The following is a 16,392-nucleotide window of genomic DNA, read 5'->3' on the forward strand; positions in this document are numbered from 1 at the left end:
GCTCCAAACTTCCTGATGGTTCCACATCTGCATATGTATAAGACCAGCTACTGCCCTGGGCAAGGAGATGAGGCCAGGTTTGGTTTCTGCTTTTCAAAAAATGCTTTTAAAAATCCTTTTGGTGAACAATATTTTTTTCTGCCTTTTTAATATTTCCTTCTCTGGGTTAACTTCCCACATCTGTGTGGATGCCGCTTCCGGAAGTCCATTCTGGGCCTGGGCAACAAAAAATTAGCTACTGGTTCTGCCGAAGTGGTGCGAACCAGCTGAATCCCACCACTGTATGTAACCCTCTTCCTTCCTTTCTCTTACCTGCTCTGGACTTGGATAGTGGGACTTAGTGCTTGAGCACTCTTACCCTTGGGAGAACTCATCTGGCAGTTTGCCTTGAGATCCAGAAAGTTCTGCCTGTGGCCTGGACAAGATAATTAGGGAGGTCAGAGATCTAGAATGTTTTACTTTTAGGAAATGAATGTACCCCAGCTCAGGTAGCACAGCGTTCACTGAATGCCAATTTTTGCAGTCTCCTCTTGGTTGCACTTTATTCTTGACATCCCGAATGCCAATTTTTGTACTCTCCTCTCCTCCAAAGCAGAGCTTGGCTCAAACTGGCTTCTAGATTTTCATCATTCAGAGACATGATGATAGAGGGAGATATTCAGAGCTGGCTTTAAAATGGTTTGGGCTAACTGCAGGGTGGAAAAGATACCATGTAAAAATGCCCCAAGTGGAGTAAAAGGTGAAAAATTTGTGAATATTTATAGGCTATCTTTCCATATATATTTTTTTTGTATTTTGGGCTGACATGCATCTGTCCATCTAAAGTCAGGGATTTAAACCTATAAATATCCCTGCTGACTTCAGACACCCATCTTATTTAAATATATATGCAGCCCTTTTAAATCAAGGTTTCCAAGGAAGTAACAAATGATAACGACAGGCCTGACCGTAACTGCTGTTTTGAGTAGGTAAACAGTCTTGTTCTGTTTTTAAACAGGTATCTGCATCACCTCCAGTAAAAAATACTTGGGGGAAAAGCAGCAAGGCAAATGATTGTAATAGGAAACAATATATGAAGCTCAGGCGTGAACTGTGAAATCCTTGGTGCTCTCCACAAATAATTCTGTTTTTATGCCTAAAAGGAGGGGTCAATATAGATGGAAATCTTGCATATTTGATATTGGCTGCAATTAACTCCGGGCAGCACGGAGCAGGAGAGGGAAGAAGGATGCGGCGACAACGGGAGCCATCATAGCAGGTAGAAAGCGCTTCCCCGCCCAGCAGTGTCTGTGGTAAAAAGGTAGGGCTTAGCAATGCGCCCCGCTGCTCTCGCGGGGGTGGCCTTTCGCTTTCAAGGGGAGAAGCGGAGAAGGGCCCGGCTTGGAAAGCTGACGCGGGGCAGCAGACCGCCCAGAAGGCGCCCGGCGTCTGGCGAGAGGGGCAGCCTTGCGCGCGGCCCCCGCCGCCGGGTCTCTCTTTCTCTCGGAAAGAGAAAGGGAGGCCCTCCCGCCAGGAGGGGGTCCGCGTAGCGGCGGCCGGGGAGCCCGGAAAAGGCCCTCGAGCTGCCCGGAGAGCGCGGCTCCCGGGCCCCGGGCAGCCCCTCCGGCGCGGAGGAGGGCCTGATTGGCTCGGCGCAGAGGCTGCCGCGCTCGCAAACCGCGCTGCCGGCCCGGATGGGGGGGGGGAAGAGGAGGAGGAGGAGGGGGAGGGGGAGGGCGGGCGAGTGAAGCGCTGGAGGCGGGCGCTGAGGCGGGGCCGGGCCGAGCGCAACGAGGAGGGGGCGGCGGCTCCGCAGCCAGCGCGCCTGCCCGACCGGTGGCAACGACGACAACGACGGAGAAGCTCGGGCGGCGAGCAGGCGGAGGAGGGGGGGGGGGTCTCCGGGCCGGGACGGCCGGGCCCCATGGGCGGGTGTGTGGGCTCTCACCACGACTCTTCGGGCAGCCTCAATGAGAACTCGGACGGCACCGGAGGTGAGAGCGGCGGAGGGGCTGGGCTGTGCTTGGCCGAGGCGGGGAAGAGAGGCGAGCCAGAAGCAGCTGCTTCTCACAATGAGGAGGGAAGCCGGGAGGGGCCCTTGGCGGCCGCCGCCTCTCCTTTCTCTTTCGGCGGTCTCCGGGCTTGGGAGACTTGTCCGTCTGTCCTGCCTTCCTCCGCCCGAAGAGAGCGCCCCGCTTCCTGGAAGCGGTCCTCCTCCTCCTCCTCCTTCTCCTTCCAACTTTCCTCAACTAAAAGGCTTGGCTGGCGCTCTCCAAGAGGGAGCGGGACCTCCAGGGACCCCGGGGCAGGGCTAGGGCCAAGGCCCCCCTGACCTGAAAGGGAAGGTGAGACTGAGGGGAGGGGGAAGTATCCCCGTGCCTTCCGTCTCATCCACTCCAGGGATGGGGAGAGAATTGCTTTTCGTCTGCTCAAGGTGGCCCTGCCTCTCCCTTAGTCTTAACCTTCTCTTTCTTTAAGGAAAAAAAAGAACACTAATACGACCGTGAATCCCTTTTCTTCAAAAGAATTTTAACCGTAGGAGCTCTTTTTTTTATTTTTATTTTTTAAAGAAAAACAATGCACGTTATTGATACCTTTGGATTGCCAACCTCCTGACCTGATGACAGGTAGAAATATGGGATGAGCGTTCGCTTAAGAAAGGTTCATCAGTTTTCACCTATATAGTTCCAATGACTTCTCCTTTAACATAACGACGTTGTGGGAAACAAAGTCTGTTGTAAATGTGGCTTTTCTTAAAAGTGCCCTGCCCTCTGAAACTCCAGAATACCCTGAAGCGTACAGAACATCTAATTGTGCCAGAGAATGGAACACTTTTAAGGGGAATATTTCTTTCCCTTAAAGCAGACTGCACTCAAAAGTTGCTGGGTTCTGCAGCTAATATCTTGCCTGTTTATAATTCTGCATACAATGGTATGATATTCAAGAGAGGATGATAGTCCCCCCCCCTCCTTTTAAGACTGTCTCCTCCACTGCCACCTGGAGAGCATTTACCACCCATTTAAGGGTTATGGACCCTGTTGTTGCCAATAAAACAGTGGATGCTGTTCTTAGTGATATGGCATATAGCTATAGAACATCTATTACTAGGAATCTAAGGGCCTGCTTAAGTTATCATAATCAGGGACAATGAAATATCACAGGCTTAACTAGTCTGAAATCTAATAAAGTGAAAGTTGCCATTCAAATGGGCCTAGATAATTCACCATGTCTGAGTAATGTCATCCATTGTTAAGAAACTGCCATGCTGATTACGTATTATGAGGCAATTGAAGGTCATAGAAGAAATAGTTTTAGATGTGATTTTTTTTTGTTTTTATCTTTATCTTGTAGCCTAATCAATGGTTAAGGGTTTTTTTTTTAGTAGAGAGTATCATTATATTAAAGACTATCTCATTTTGTACAATGAAAGCATATAAATAGTTGGTCACAGTGGAATTATGGATCCTTTTTATCCTGGATTTACCTGTCAGGATCTTATGTCTATATGCCACTTCTATTGGGCATTATTTTGTATTTTGAAATAAATAGCATGTAATATAGCACTTAGATTTTATTGGATTATCCAATCTGTGCAATTCTATGCAAGATTTAAGGTAAAAATAATCACTGATGTGAGATCTGATATTTAGTTGATAATGTGATTCTCAGACTTAAATCCCAATTTGTTGAATATTGGTGTACAGTAATGTATTTTAGAGGAATCTTTTCCTTATTTTTATTTAAATATCGTAATTTAGGTAGATACTTGCGTATCACAGTGGAACAAACCAGGGAGTACATTATTCTAATTTTAAAGATGAAATAACTGTAATGTGTAATGTACTGGCAAAGATGTCACATTCTCCAAATTTAGTCTACATTTTCTGCTTTTCAATAGTAATATGCATTTGTGCTGAATGCATAATCTGACTAACCACTTCAAGAGAAGTAGCACTGTGTTGAAGTTAGAAATGCATTGCCATTACAGCACAAGTTCAAGAACAGATCTACTGAGTTTGAGACAACGATTACTATCCTACTAGGTCACTTCTGTCTCTAATTTCACTTGCAGCGCTAGATCAATTTACAAGTTCTTGCAAATTATTACAAGCAGGTCTTGCACTTTAGAGTTTTATCTTAGACATTTCCAAAGCATAGCTTTTGTTTTTTTAGGACTCTGAATTATAAGAAGTTATTAGTATTCATTAACTGATGGAGATCATCAGTCTCAATTTTTCTCTTGAGACTGCAGTCAAATCTACTAAATACAACAAATTTTGAAAGTATTATAGTTAGCTACGTATCATAATGTATATATGTTAAGTATGTGGGCAAGAATTTGACATACAGATGCCAAACTATGTCTTTCTCATTGGGTTGTCATTTTGTCGTTTATGCAGTTTTTTCCCATGATAGATCTGAATTCAGTTGGATTATTATGGGGAGTTGTTTGGCAGTTTAGTTGACAAAAGGCATGAGACTTGGTGCATCTCTGTGTTGTAAACTGTTCTTCAATTGCAGTGAGACCAATGATGCCATAATGTGGTTTTCCTATGATACAAAAGCGTATCAGCTGAAACCTACTATATAATTGTTCTTTTTGCATACTAAATTTAAGCCAGACATAAATCAACAGGTATAAATTGATAGCATGGCCAAAAGAAATTCTTGTCATGTTATTTATGTAACTAAGATCTGAAGTGTGTTCAGACAACCAGAGCACTGTTGAATGAATTTCATGTGATTTTCTCCAATCTGCTATTACAGTGATAAAGGCCAGCATGGCTTATATTACTTTTCTGTTCTGAACAGATTTGATGATTTTGTGATTGTTCAGTTTTTCTATTGCAATGTTTGTTGATAAACTTTTTTTTAAAGCTTCTGTTAAAATTATGATCTCCTTTGGCAATTATTAATATCACTAAAACCTTCTCTTAACTATATAGAATGGAAAAAGAAAGGTATTTATTAGTTTATAGAGATTTAAAAAAAATCACATTATATATTAAAAATAATAAATGCAATGAAGAATTAACATATTAGAATGTTAGTGGTAGTAAACACTAAACATTGACTTTTTATATAGACTAACTTAGGTAGCCCAGATCCAAACCTGAATATAAATTAAAACCAGTATCTTCACAGTAGTCACAATTGAACACAATTTAATAACTTTCAAAGAAATTTAGATACTCTAGTCTGTTAGTAGAAGCTCCATTTCATGCCAATCTACACACAAGGTTAAGAAATATAACTCAGACCACCACGTATCACACAGAGGGCAACACAGTAATATGTGATGTACAAAACTCTCTTATTGTCTTAATAATAATATGATGTTACTGAACTTTCCCTCCAACATCCTTGAGGATAAATCTTGCTAGTATAAATGCGCTTCTGTACAAGACAGAGAGGATGTTAGAAAAATACAAATAGTGAAAGGTCTGATATAGAAGCCCTTGTAACAATTGTTTGAAACTTTGAATATGTTCTTTAAATCCAAATCATGACTCTGTTTGACCGTTAAGATATCTTTCTCTGGCCAAGCATTATCAGGAATTGGTGTGAAAGGCTATAGTAGGATAAATCAAAGATTATATTATTTTTCCCAGAGGAGATTAATTTATCAGTAAGGATTGCATGGGCTTGTCCCCAGAAAAAGTTGTTCTAATTTGTATTTCAAATGTCCAGTTCTCATATGGGCCTCCTTGTAAACACAATCAATTTTCAGCCATATAAGATAATTTGGCAGATTGAGACAAGCAAAGCATAGTTCTTAAACATTTTGATTTACATCTTTACAGGCAAAGGGTTGTGTGCCATACAGCAGAAGGCTTAGTACCTTGGCTCTAAATAATTTAACTGCTTCAGGGACAAAGTTATTATCATTACAGCTAGTGTATCTAATTGTAGTGTTGGTGGCTTTTCAGCATGTATTATAATTTCTCAAGTTTACTATTTCCAAGCAGTGAAAGATTGAAAATAGGTTTCTAATATTTGAAAACATTATTTGGCGTAGTTTGGATACCATTGATTTTCCAGTTACAGTCTCAGTTAACATGTCTGAAGGTAAATAAGACGGCTGCCGTTTTACAGTAATTTGTAGTTGTTTGTCATAGTAGACTGTTAATGCTATAAATATAGATATAAATAAATAAATGAATGAAGAAGACACCAACCACTTTATATATGAGTTATTATAAAGTAATCCTTTGACCTTTTGCTGGCTTTCTGACATGTGCCTTGCCTGTTCGTGATTCAAAGTACTCCAACAATTCAGCTTCATTCTTCTTTTACTCTTAAAGTATCCTGAGATGACCAGTGTTTAGTAGCAAGAAATAGAAGCATATAACTGAACAAGATGGATAGATAGGATGTTAAAATAACAACTATATGAGTTAAATGTCTAGTACTGTGTTTCTCTCATCTTAAAAACACTCTTAAGCCAAGTATAGCCCTTGGACTATAACGAACCAGAGGAAAATCCATGAGTCGGATTCAAAAGCTAGATGTCAGAATAGGAACATTTTATATTGCTAATTGTGCTAAAAATTCTGGATGTCTTGGAAGAGTTTTATTAGCATTAACCAGAACTTTCCTTTCCTTTCTCCTCTTTCTTTATGTAACTCCAGTTCTTAATATTGTAGTGTTAATATATTTTTTCATAAAAATCAAGAAATATAACATTGAAATTATGATTGCACTTTGGAGAACTATTCTGCCAAATTGACTGTACAGCTTATTCCTTCCTACAAGTTCACATTTAGAGGTATTGTTGTTTTTAGTGAAGAAAAAAGTAGCCCTGTTGCCAATGTGTTTAGTATTGTTGCAAGGAAAGATGCTATATAAATAAAGTTATACGTATGTGGTTTAATATATTGCATTTCTGTAATACCATTTGCATGATTTCCAGGGTAAGATTAGAATTGATATAAACTCTTGGCAGTTGCAGAATGTTAACATGACCTCTAAGCAGTAAAGGGTATATGTCATAAAACCCCAGAAAGATTTCAAAATGTATTTTAAAGCTTTCTCGTACATATCTAAATGTTATCAAGGAAACTATCTCATAACTCTTCTGTGCTTCAGTTTTTGTCTTAAAACTGAAATTTCCCACAATGGAAAACTAGTTATTTCCAAGTAATCTTGTTATGATTTCCAAGGTCACCTAAAATCTGTTCGTCAGGGATAGGCATCTGTTCTTAATTCAGAATGGGTGGCCCACAGAACTCATTGGGATTTGGATAATTATTACCACAACTGGAAGAGAAAGGTTGGAGAATGCAGCACAGTATACAATGTGATGGGCATGATTGTGAAATGTTTTTTCACAGTATTTCTTGTGTTTTCCAATTGCCTAAGGAAAAGACAAAAATCCCAAAGTACAGTTGCAGGGTTCAAAGCATCTGTGGATTTTTGGCTGTTAGAAAAAACTAAAACTGGATTTTAATGCAGTAACTAACATAAGCTCTGGGTTTAGTAGTAGGAATATCTGCTTCCAAAGTTGTGCATTATTTATTATAGAGGAAAGTTTGAGCAGTTTAACATTACATCCTAGTGTTACTTTAACTGCTAGTATAATTCTACTTTGCCTGATAAATGTGTATTCTACTCTGGAAGTTCTAGTCTGTATTCTTTCTATATATATGAACAATTTACAGAAACTGAACAAACCTTAAGTGATGATAAAGTAATTATTCTCTGTCATCTCCACATTCCATCCCAAATAAGCTTCCAACAACTATTCTCTTATTCCGAACAGAAAATAGACAAGTTTTGAAACTCTAGTGGGGGATCCCACGCTGAAAACATTCATTCATTAAACATATATAATTAAAAAAGGTCTTTCAAAGATGTAATTTAACCAGTGTTCTTCTGTTTATGAATTGAATTTTTAAAAGGGGTGATAAATTGTTTTCATTAAGTATGTATTCTTCTTAAGGTCTCAAAGAAAGTATTATACCTATACGAATTCACAGCTATATTCTAGTTTTATTGATTAATGAAAGTTACTGAGAGGTGAGTGTACGTATTATTGTAATAGGTTTTTAAGCTGTATGATAGAAAGGCAAGATGTCCATCATCTAAGTAAATGGTATTGGAGACAAACCATGAGGATAATAATATGTATACTTACTCAGATGTAAATTCCACTGTGTACAATAGCATATTTCCCTAAGAGGATATTACAGCATTAAAATTATAGCATGAGCCTTGCTGTGAAATCACTGCAGTTCTTTAAAAATAATCTAAAAGTATCACTGATTCCAGCAGTAGAGAATAGTAGCAAATCTCATAGGTCAACATTTAACACTTCAAGCATTGTTTATATGCAGTGAAGAAATATTATGTGTTCAAGAAGCAGGAATATACACATTGAAACTGTGTGGATTAATAGTTTGGAAATATTTCCTAAGAAATAAATGTTGCTTCGGTTGGTTGCAACTTAACTTTAAATAAGATTTTATTTCTTATTTCAGCTTCTGTTCAGGTTAAAAAAAAACTTGGAAAGAGATGTGTGTGTGTCGGGGGGAAATAATAACAACAACAACAACAAAGTTGGAAGGGATCTTGGTGGTCATCTAGTCCAACCCCCTGCTCAGGCAGGAAACCCTATACCATTTCAGACAAATGGCTGTCCAGTTTCTTCTTAAAAACATCCAGTGTTGGAGCATTCACCACTTCTGGAGGCAGGTTGTTCCACTGGTTAATTGTTCTAACTGTCAGGAAATTTCTCGTTGCTTCTCTCTTTGATTGTAGCCATTAAAAAAATCTAAATGAGTTAATTTTACAGAAATAGGTTTATTCCCATTGGAACACAATACAAGAATTAACACTGCCATTACAACTACTAATAGTTGGACAGCTGCTCCACAATATTTTGGTACATACTTTAGAAATAATGGTAGCTAGGAACACTTCTGTCAAAAGATCCAGGAGGTGAATGAGAAACACTTTAACATTTAAAAATATATAAAGGCCGAAAAAACCTAATCAAATTTAGCAAAGGAAAAGAATAAAAACTTGATATATAATTTTAGCTTTCAATTATCATAAAATCATAGAGTTAGAAGGGACTTTAGAAGTCTTCTTATCCAATCCCATGTTCAGTGCAGGATCAACTTGAGCAATATTATTCAATCTTGGCTCAGCCCCATAATTAGGGAATTCTGGCAGTTGAAGTCTACACATCTTAACATTGCCAAGGTTGAGAAACACTGTTCTAGATCATATTTTGACAATGACCATCCATACTCTGAAGACTTTCAGCAAAGGAGAACTTAGCACTTTTCTGTGGCAGTGGTTCTGCTAACTGACAGCTCAGTCGGGAAGTTCTTTCTGATGTCGAACTTGAATCTATTTCCTTGTAGTTTTAATTTTGGGTCCTGGTCTTGCCCTTTACGGTACTGTTTCTCAATCTTGGCAACTTTATGATGTCTGGACTTCATCTCCCAGAATTCCCCAGCCAGTATGCTGGATTCTGGGAGTTAAAGTCCATACTTCATAAAGCTGTCAAGATTTGGAAACACTGCTTTAGGGGCAGTATAGGATAAGTCTACTTCAATGTGACAACTCCTGATATTTAAAGATGGTAATCATATCTCAGTCACCTTTTATGTAGGCTGAATATATGGAGGCTGAATTCACTTCCCAGGCTTTGTTTCTGGACCTCTTACTCTCCTCTGTATCTGCATCATTTTATCACTGTTCTTTTGAAATTGGGAACCAGGAACTGTATATTTTATTTCAGGTGGGATTTGACCACAACTGTGTGAAATGGAATAATTACTTTCCATAGCCTGAATTGTAGGCTCCTAGTAATATATCCCAAAATAGCTTTGCCTTTTAAGCAGCTGCATCACATTGATGATACATGTTTAACTTGTGGTCAACAAGATCTTTTTCAGATGTTCTACTACCAAGCAAGGTCTCCCCCATCCTATACTTGTACCTTTAATTTTTCCTACCGTAATGTAGAACTTGCAGTTATCCCTATAATGCTTGGAATTAAGGAGAAACTTCCTGACAGGACAATTAACCATTGGAACAGCTTGCCTCCAGAAATTGTGGGTGCTCCATTACTGGAGATTTTTAAGAAGAGACTGGACAGTCATTTATCTGAAATGGTATAGGTTCTCCTGCTTGAGCAGGGGGCTGGACTAGAAGACCTCCAAGGTCCCTTCCAGATTCTATTCTATTCCATTCCATTCTATTAAATTTGATTTTATTCATTTCAGCTACTCAAGCTCATCTACATATTTTTAAAATGTTCTGTCTTCTGTAAAATATTTCCACCCCACCCCCAGATTTTATATCAGCTGTAAACTTCATAAGTGTTATCTCACCTCCATCATCCAGATCATTGATAAATATTTAACAGCATGAGACCCAGGATAGTACTTTGTCACATTCCGCTTGATATCTTTCTCTAAGTTGAAGTGGAGCCACGAATAAACCCTCTGAGTATGGTCATTCAGCCAGGTGTGAGCCCATCAAAAACTAGTATCATCTAGCCCATATTTTACAATTTCATTAAAGAGAATATGGGGACATATTCTCTGGATCTGTTGGCCAGAAATGGTTAGTACTACGGCGGTTTGGGCCAGCACCACAGGACAGTGAGCTGCCAACACTCATCCCGAGCTTCTGCCCACTCAGCAGTTCAAAAGCATACCATCTACGCTTAGATAAATCAGTACGGCTATTTCAGTAGTGGGAAACGCTAGCTGGATTTACCTGAATCTGCCTGGACATAATCGGCAGAAGACCAGTGGAGGAAAGCCCTGGATGATCTGACTTCCTTAAGAGCGTTGCTGGCCAACTGGTGCAGAGCTGGTTTATTCCCAAGTGGAGCATCAGTAAAAGGAAAGGGATTAGCTATTGTCTGTTGCCAGAATTTCTAACGTATGTAAACATTGTAGACTCCCTGGTCCTATATGTCATGCACTGAATAAATTAATTAAAGAGTGTATCAGAGACTTGTTGAAGGGTATTCTAAAATTCAGGTACAATATGTCTACAATGGGGTCCCCCAAAATATCGAGTAACAATCCTCAAGGATTGATGGGACAATTTGAGGGGCCATTATGGTTTGTCACACAGCCAGATTGTTTAAAATGGATTTGACATTTTTGTCCATCTATTATCCTTCCCCAAAGACTTGAAAAAGGCAGATGTTGCTTAATAATATTAATTATATATTAAACATTGGTAATAATATTAAAGATGTCCAGAATGTAAGCTGCTCCAACAGTGGCACATTTGTCCAGTCCAAAGTCCACTACAATATCTTGGCTGTATATTTGGACAGTGTTGAGCAGCAATTCCATTGCAGATGTTGTTTTACCATACACTTTAGGTTGTCCATGTAGAGGAAGTGAGATAGCAGATATTTTTGTTGTTTGATAGCCCTGGCACAAGTGAGATAGCAGATATTTTTGTTGTTTGATAGCCCTATTCAGTAAAGTTGACAGAGGAATCAATGCAATGACAAACAGTAGTGGTGATAGTGAGTGTCCTTGAAAGATTCCTCTCTTGATGTTAACTTTTCTCAGTCTATCACCATTGACCAGCAACTATGTCTTCCATTGTGCCATTGATCTGTGAATAAAGTTTCTGATGTTTCTACTGACTCCTGTTATTTCTAGTCACTTCATTATCCAGTCATATGGTGCAGATCCAAATGACTTGTAATCAAAGTAAGCCACATTCAAATTGGTCTCCTTTCTCTTATAGTTTTCAAAATCATCTTGTCAATTAGGAGCTGATCATTTGTCCCTTTGTTGTTTGGGTAGTTTTCTTTCTGCACCAATGGAAGAAGCTTATTAGGGTTGGTTGCACAATCGTAATATATAGAGGTTGATGAACAATCTGAAATTTCATGAAGAAATTGAAGAATTTAGAGACCCTTTATCTACAGCATTCCCCAATCCATTATGCTAATTCTATCAGAAGAGGAAATAAGTTTAGTCAGGCATGAATTTGGGGGACAAACTCATGATTCTAGATAACTATAGCCTGCCCATCCAAGTGCTTACAGACATGATTGTGGCAGTGTTGAAAATTGGACACAATATTATATTCTTGATAATTCAAATTCAAGGACCCTGCCTGATATAAATGTCAAGGAGATTCTCCTCCTTACCCTTTGTCTAGGTGAGGACCACCAGTCTTCTGTGACCCTGCTAAACCTCTAGAAATTTTCAAAGACTACCAACAATAGTTTTGTGATTACTTCTACTGGTTCTTTCTGTATCATCTGTAATCCATCTGGCCTTGAAGTTATTTAAATTAGCTAAGTTCTCTCCTACTTTCTCCTTGTCTATCCTAAGGTACAGTTCCTGCCTTTACCCAGTGGCATCATAGGGACCAGTTAGGTTTCCATTTCTCTTTTGAGAAAAAAATAGATACAAAATAGGAGTTAATTAGTTCAGCCTTTTCACCATTTCATTTGCCACTTTTTTTGCTTACAATGGAGTTGTTCCCTCTTTGGCTAATTTTTGTTTCTAATGAACCAAATAATTCTTTTTTGTTGTTTTTGGCACTTTTCATGAATCGCAGTTCATTCTGAGCGTTAGTCTTTCTAATTTCTAATTACTATGAGCCATGGTAGCACAGTGGTTAGAATGCAGTACTGCAGGCTACTTCTGCTGACTGCCTGCAGTTCAGCAGTTCAATTCTCACCTGCTCAAGGTTGACTCAGCCTTCCATCCTTCTGAGGTTGGTAAAATGAGGACCCAGATTGTTGGGGGCAATAGGCTAACTCTGTAAACTCCTTAGAATGTAAAGCACTGTGAAGCGGTATATAAGTCTAAGTGCTATTGCTAATTCCTTTCTGGAAATAACATTGTATTTTTATTTATTTATGCTCCTGTGCTTCCATTTTCCATATGTATTTCTTTTCAACTTTCTGGAGAACTTTGCATATATCTATGTTGGTGCATTTCTCTCATTTTTCCTTATGAGAATTGTTAGTGATTGCTCCTTTGTTATCTCATTTCACAGAATTCCCATTCTTTCTGGACATGTTTCTCTTTCGAGATAACTGAATGCTATCTACCTTCCCTTAGATCAGGCATGTCAAACTCGTGATGTCACGTGACATTGCGTGATGTATCATGACTTTTTCCCCATTGCTGGCAATGGGGTAAGCACAGTTTCGGCATGACGCATCAAGCCCGCAGCCGGCAGTTTGACATGCCTGCCTTAGATCATCAGACTCCATTCTTCTGAAACTCAGGATGCAGAACTGCTTCTTCTCAGATTGTCCTCATCTGGATTTCACAGATTCAAGGATAGCATTATTGGTTCATTCAAGATATTTCACTGTTTCAACCAATTCCTCTTTATGGGGGAGGATAAGGTTCAGGATAGCAAACTTTCTTGTTCCTTCTTCCACCATGTGACAAATGAAATTATTAAAAAGAGGGAACAAGACTTGTCTGTTCTTTTTGAATAAAATGTAGCTTTCCAGTGCTGTATGTCAAACATGAGTCTTCATCCCAACTTACAATGATGCTGATTACAGCATATTTTCCTTCCTGAGTTTATGTTGTTTATTCCTTATACTCTGTGTATTGCTGAAGAAACACCTGAAGTTTTGTGAGGTGCCATATCTTGGCTTCTCTCTTGCACTTTTCTGCAAAACTGTCCCTGGATTCTGCTTAATCCTTTGCATTCTGCTTTGTTGGCCCCATATTTGTTTTTCAGTTTTGCCACCTTCCAAATTTCTTCTAATTTAAGGCTTTCCTGATGAGATTGGGAATGTACCTGCCAAATATTTTTCTTTCATGTCTTCATAATAGCCTATCCTTTCCCTGGTGTCCTTCATGAAGATAATATAAACCAGAGATCCCCAACCTTTTTGTTTTGGCGGCCCGGAAAGGGAGGCAAGCATCGTTACGCGTGCACAAATGGGCCACACACGAGCGCATGCAGACATGCAAATGGGACCGTGTGAGTGTGACAGCCACAAATGGGGCGGCACTAGCGCCGGTGAGACACTCGGGGTGGGGTGGCGATAGTGCCAGCGTGATGCTTGGAGCAGGGCGGCGCTATCACGGTGGGATGCTCTGGGCGATACTAGCGCCGACGGGACACTCGGGATGACACTAGGTCTGGCAGGACGCTTGGGGTGATGCCAGCGTGAGTGTGGGGGGTCAGTGTATGCACACACAGGTATGCACTAGCCATCCCTTCATGCGGCCTTGTGGCCAAAAGGCCACAACCCAGTAGTGGGCCACAGCCCACAGATTGAGGACCCCTGATATAAACCATCATAATAGAATCCAAACCCTTCAAATCATTTGACTTCAAAGATGGGGGGGGTTGTATCATGACTCTCAAATGCAAGGACTAATGAAAAAAGAAATTGTTCTTCCAAGTTTCTTCACCTTCCAATCCAGGGCTTTGTAATATTTAGAGAGTCTTTCCAGATCTCTTCTTTCCATGTCATTCATCATGATAGGAATTTACAAGAAACAACAGCAGATAATTTTTAATAGTCTTGGTATCTTCTCTGTCGTGTCCTGGATATATGTATCTGGAAGACAGTATGCTTCCTCATATTGTATTGGATCTGGACAGTTGTCTCAGTTCTCTTAACAGGGAATCACATATTATCTTGATTCATTTTCTCAAGATGGTTCTTTGATCCATAAGGACCCAACTATTTTCTACAGAGTTCCATGGACTGGTTTATTCAGGTAACTGTATATTATCCTCTAGAGGAAGTACCTGGTTCCAGTTCCTGAGCAGCACTGCCACTGAAGCCTTCCAGATACTCTTCCTTCCATATGTTTCTTCAGCTAAATTGAGTTTTTCCTGTTCTATAATGTTCACATCCCATTCTAAAGAACTTCAGTTGTCCTTCTAGGAACTTCTCATTTTTCCTGATGTATTACATAAACACCTCAAGCCCCCTATTATTATGGACCCAAGCTTGCATTTTGGTGTGTGATCTGTTCAGATCAGAAGACAAAGATCGCACAACTTTCAAAAATCTTTGATGATGATTCTCTTGTTAACCGTGTTGTCCCCAGCTTCCCTTTTGACTCTGCCAATCAAATTCCCACACAGATCTTTTCTGTTTACCCCCTTTGCTTACTCTTGTTAGCTCCAAGACTGCCTCTATACATGAAGACTAAACTGCTTTGAAGAAAGAGGTGAAAAAAAGAGAAAAAGAAAACAAGTGTCTCCCCCTTGATATCTATTGTCAATCTTATTTCTTCTCCCTGTTTGTTTGCTTGCTGTTGGAGAAAAGTAATGTATATATTACAAGAAATAAATTATATATTAAGAGGAAAATGAATTGGAATAAATTATTTAGATGTTCCAGAATATTGGAATGATAAGAAATTGGGAAAAAGTGAAAATGGAATGATATGAGTATTGGTAAGAATTATATAGTCTGCGCACTTTGTGACCTGGTAGGCCAAACATTACTTCTAGACATTGGAAAAATAATGTCAGTTGATCATAAGCTATGGTTAATGATCTAAAGATAGCTTGCTAGATTTCAAATTGTGCAGACATGAATTAGACCAGTGGTCCTCAACCTCTGGGCCGCAGCCCACTACCAGGCCACGCAAGTGGCGGGCTGGCTTGCACACACACAGCTCTACTTGCACTAGTGGCTGGTGAACATGTACATGCACACAAAGCTCAACTTGCACAGGTTGAGCTGTGCACACATGCACCTGTGTGCTGATCCGCTGCTCATGTAAGTTGAGCTGTGCACACGTGCATGCACGCAGGCCTGCTGCTTGGGCGGCCTACTTCCCCTCTCTCCCTCCCCCAACCGAGCCACCAAGCTGCAAAGGTTGGGACCTCTGAATTAGATCATGGTATTGGTAGGAAAATTGACAGCTCTCTTAATGTGAAACAAACATGTATGCCTTATATAAAAGAAGTTCAGTTATTGGAGTGCACAGCTTTCAACTCCATTTTAGTATGCCATGAATTAGCTTTTTGAATATCAATAATTTAGTGGTTATTTAAAGTCACTGTATCATCATTGCTGCATCTAATTTTCCTATAGCGTAAGCACTGAAGAACCTTAAATTATATACATTTCATGAAAAAGTAAAATAGTCTTATATACTACAAGCATAGATTTAAATTAAATGCAACATGTAGGATTTGAGTGTATAAAATCAAAATGACAACATGATGAGTACAGATGCCATATTGTCCCTAATAAAATCAGTTTGGCAATTTTCAAGCTTTGTTTTAACCTCCCCCCCCTCAATAAAGTCAAAATGTTATGAGATAGTGAAAGATCTCTGTATTTTCACATGCTTAACCTTTGTATATCTTTATTTATTTTTTTAAAAAAGGTATTTCTTTATTATACCCATGACCATGATTAAATTATATGGTGATGCCTGTCATCTGAAAAAGGTTACAAAGATT

General features: G+C 39.4%; 1 protein-coding gene across 1 annotated transcript in view; it reads left to right on the top strand.

The window, feature by feature from the left end:
- Positions 1 to 1,903: 1,903 nt before the first annotated feature.
- UBTD2 (ubiquitin domain containing 2) overlaps positions 1,904 to 16,392 on the top strand; it is a 69,720-nt gene continuing 55,231 nt past the window's right edge. Inside the window, exon 1 of the mRNA XM_015825756.1 lies at positions 1,904 to 1,973. Coding sequence (XP_015681242.1) covers positions 1,904 to 1,973 — 70 coding nt within the window. The remainder of the gene's footprint in view (positions 1,974 to 16,392) is intronic.

Source organism: Protobothrops mucrosquamatus, unplaced genomic scaffold, assembly GCF_001527695.2.
Source record: "Protobothrops mucrosquamatus isolate PMUCROS unplaced genomic scaffold, P.Mucros_1.0 scaffold2792, whole genome shotgun sequence".
In the NCBI taxonomy this organism is placed as follows: Eukaryota; Metazoa; Chordata; class Lepidosauria; order Squamata; family Viperidae; genus Protobothrops; species Protobothrops mucrosquamatus.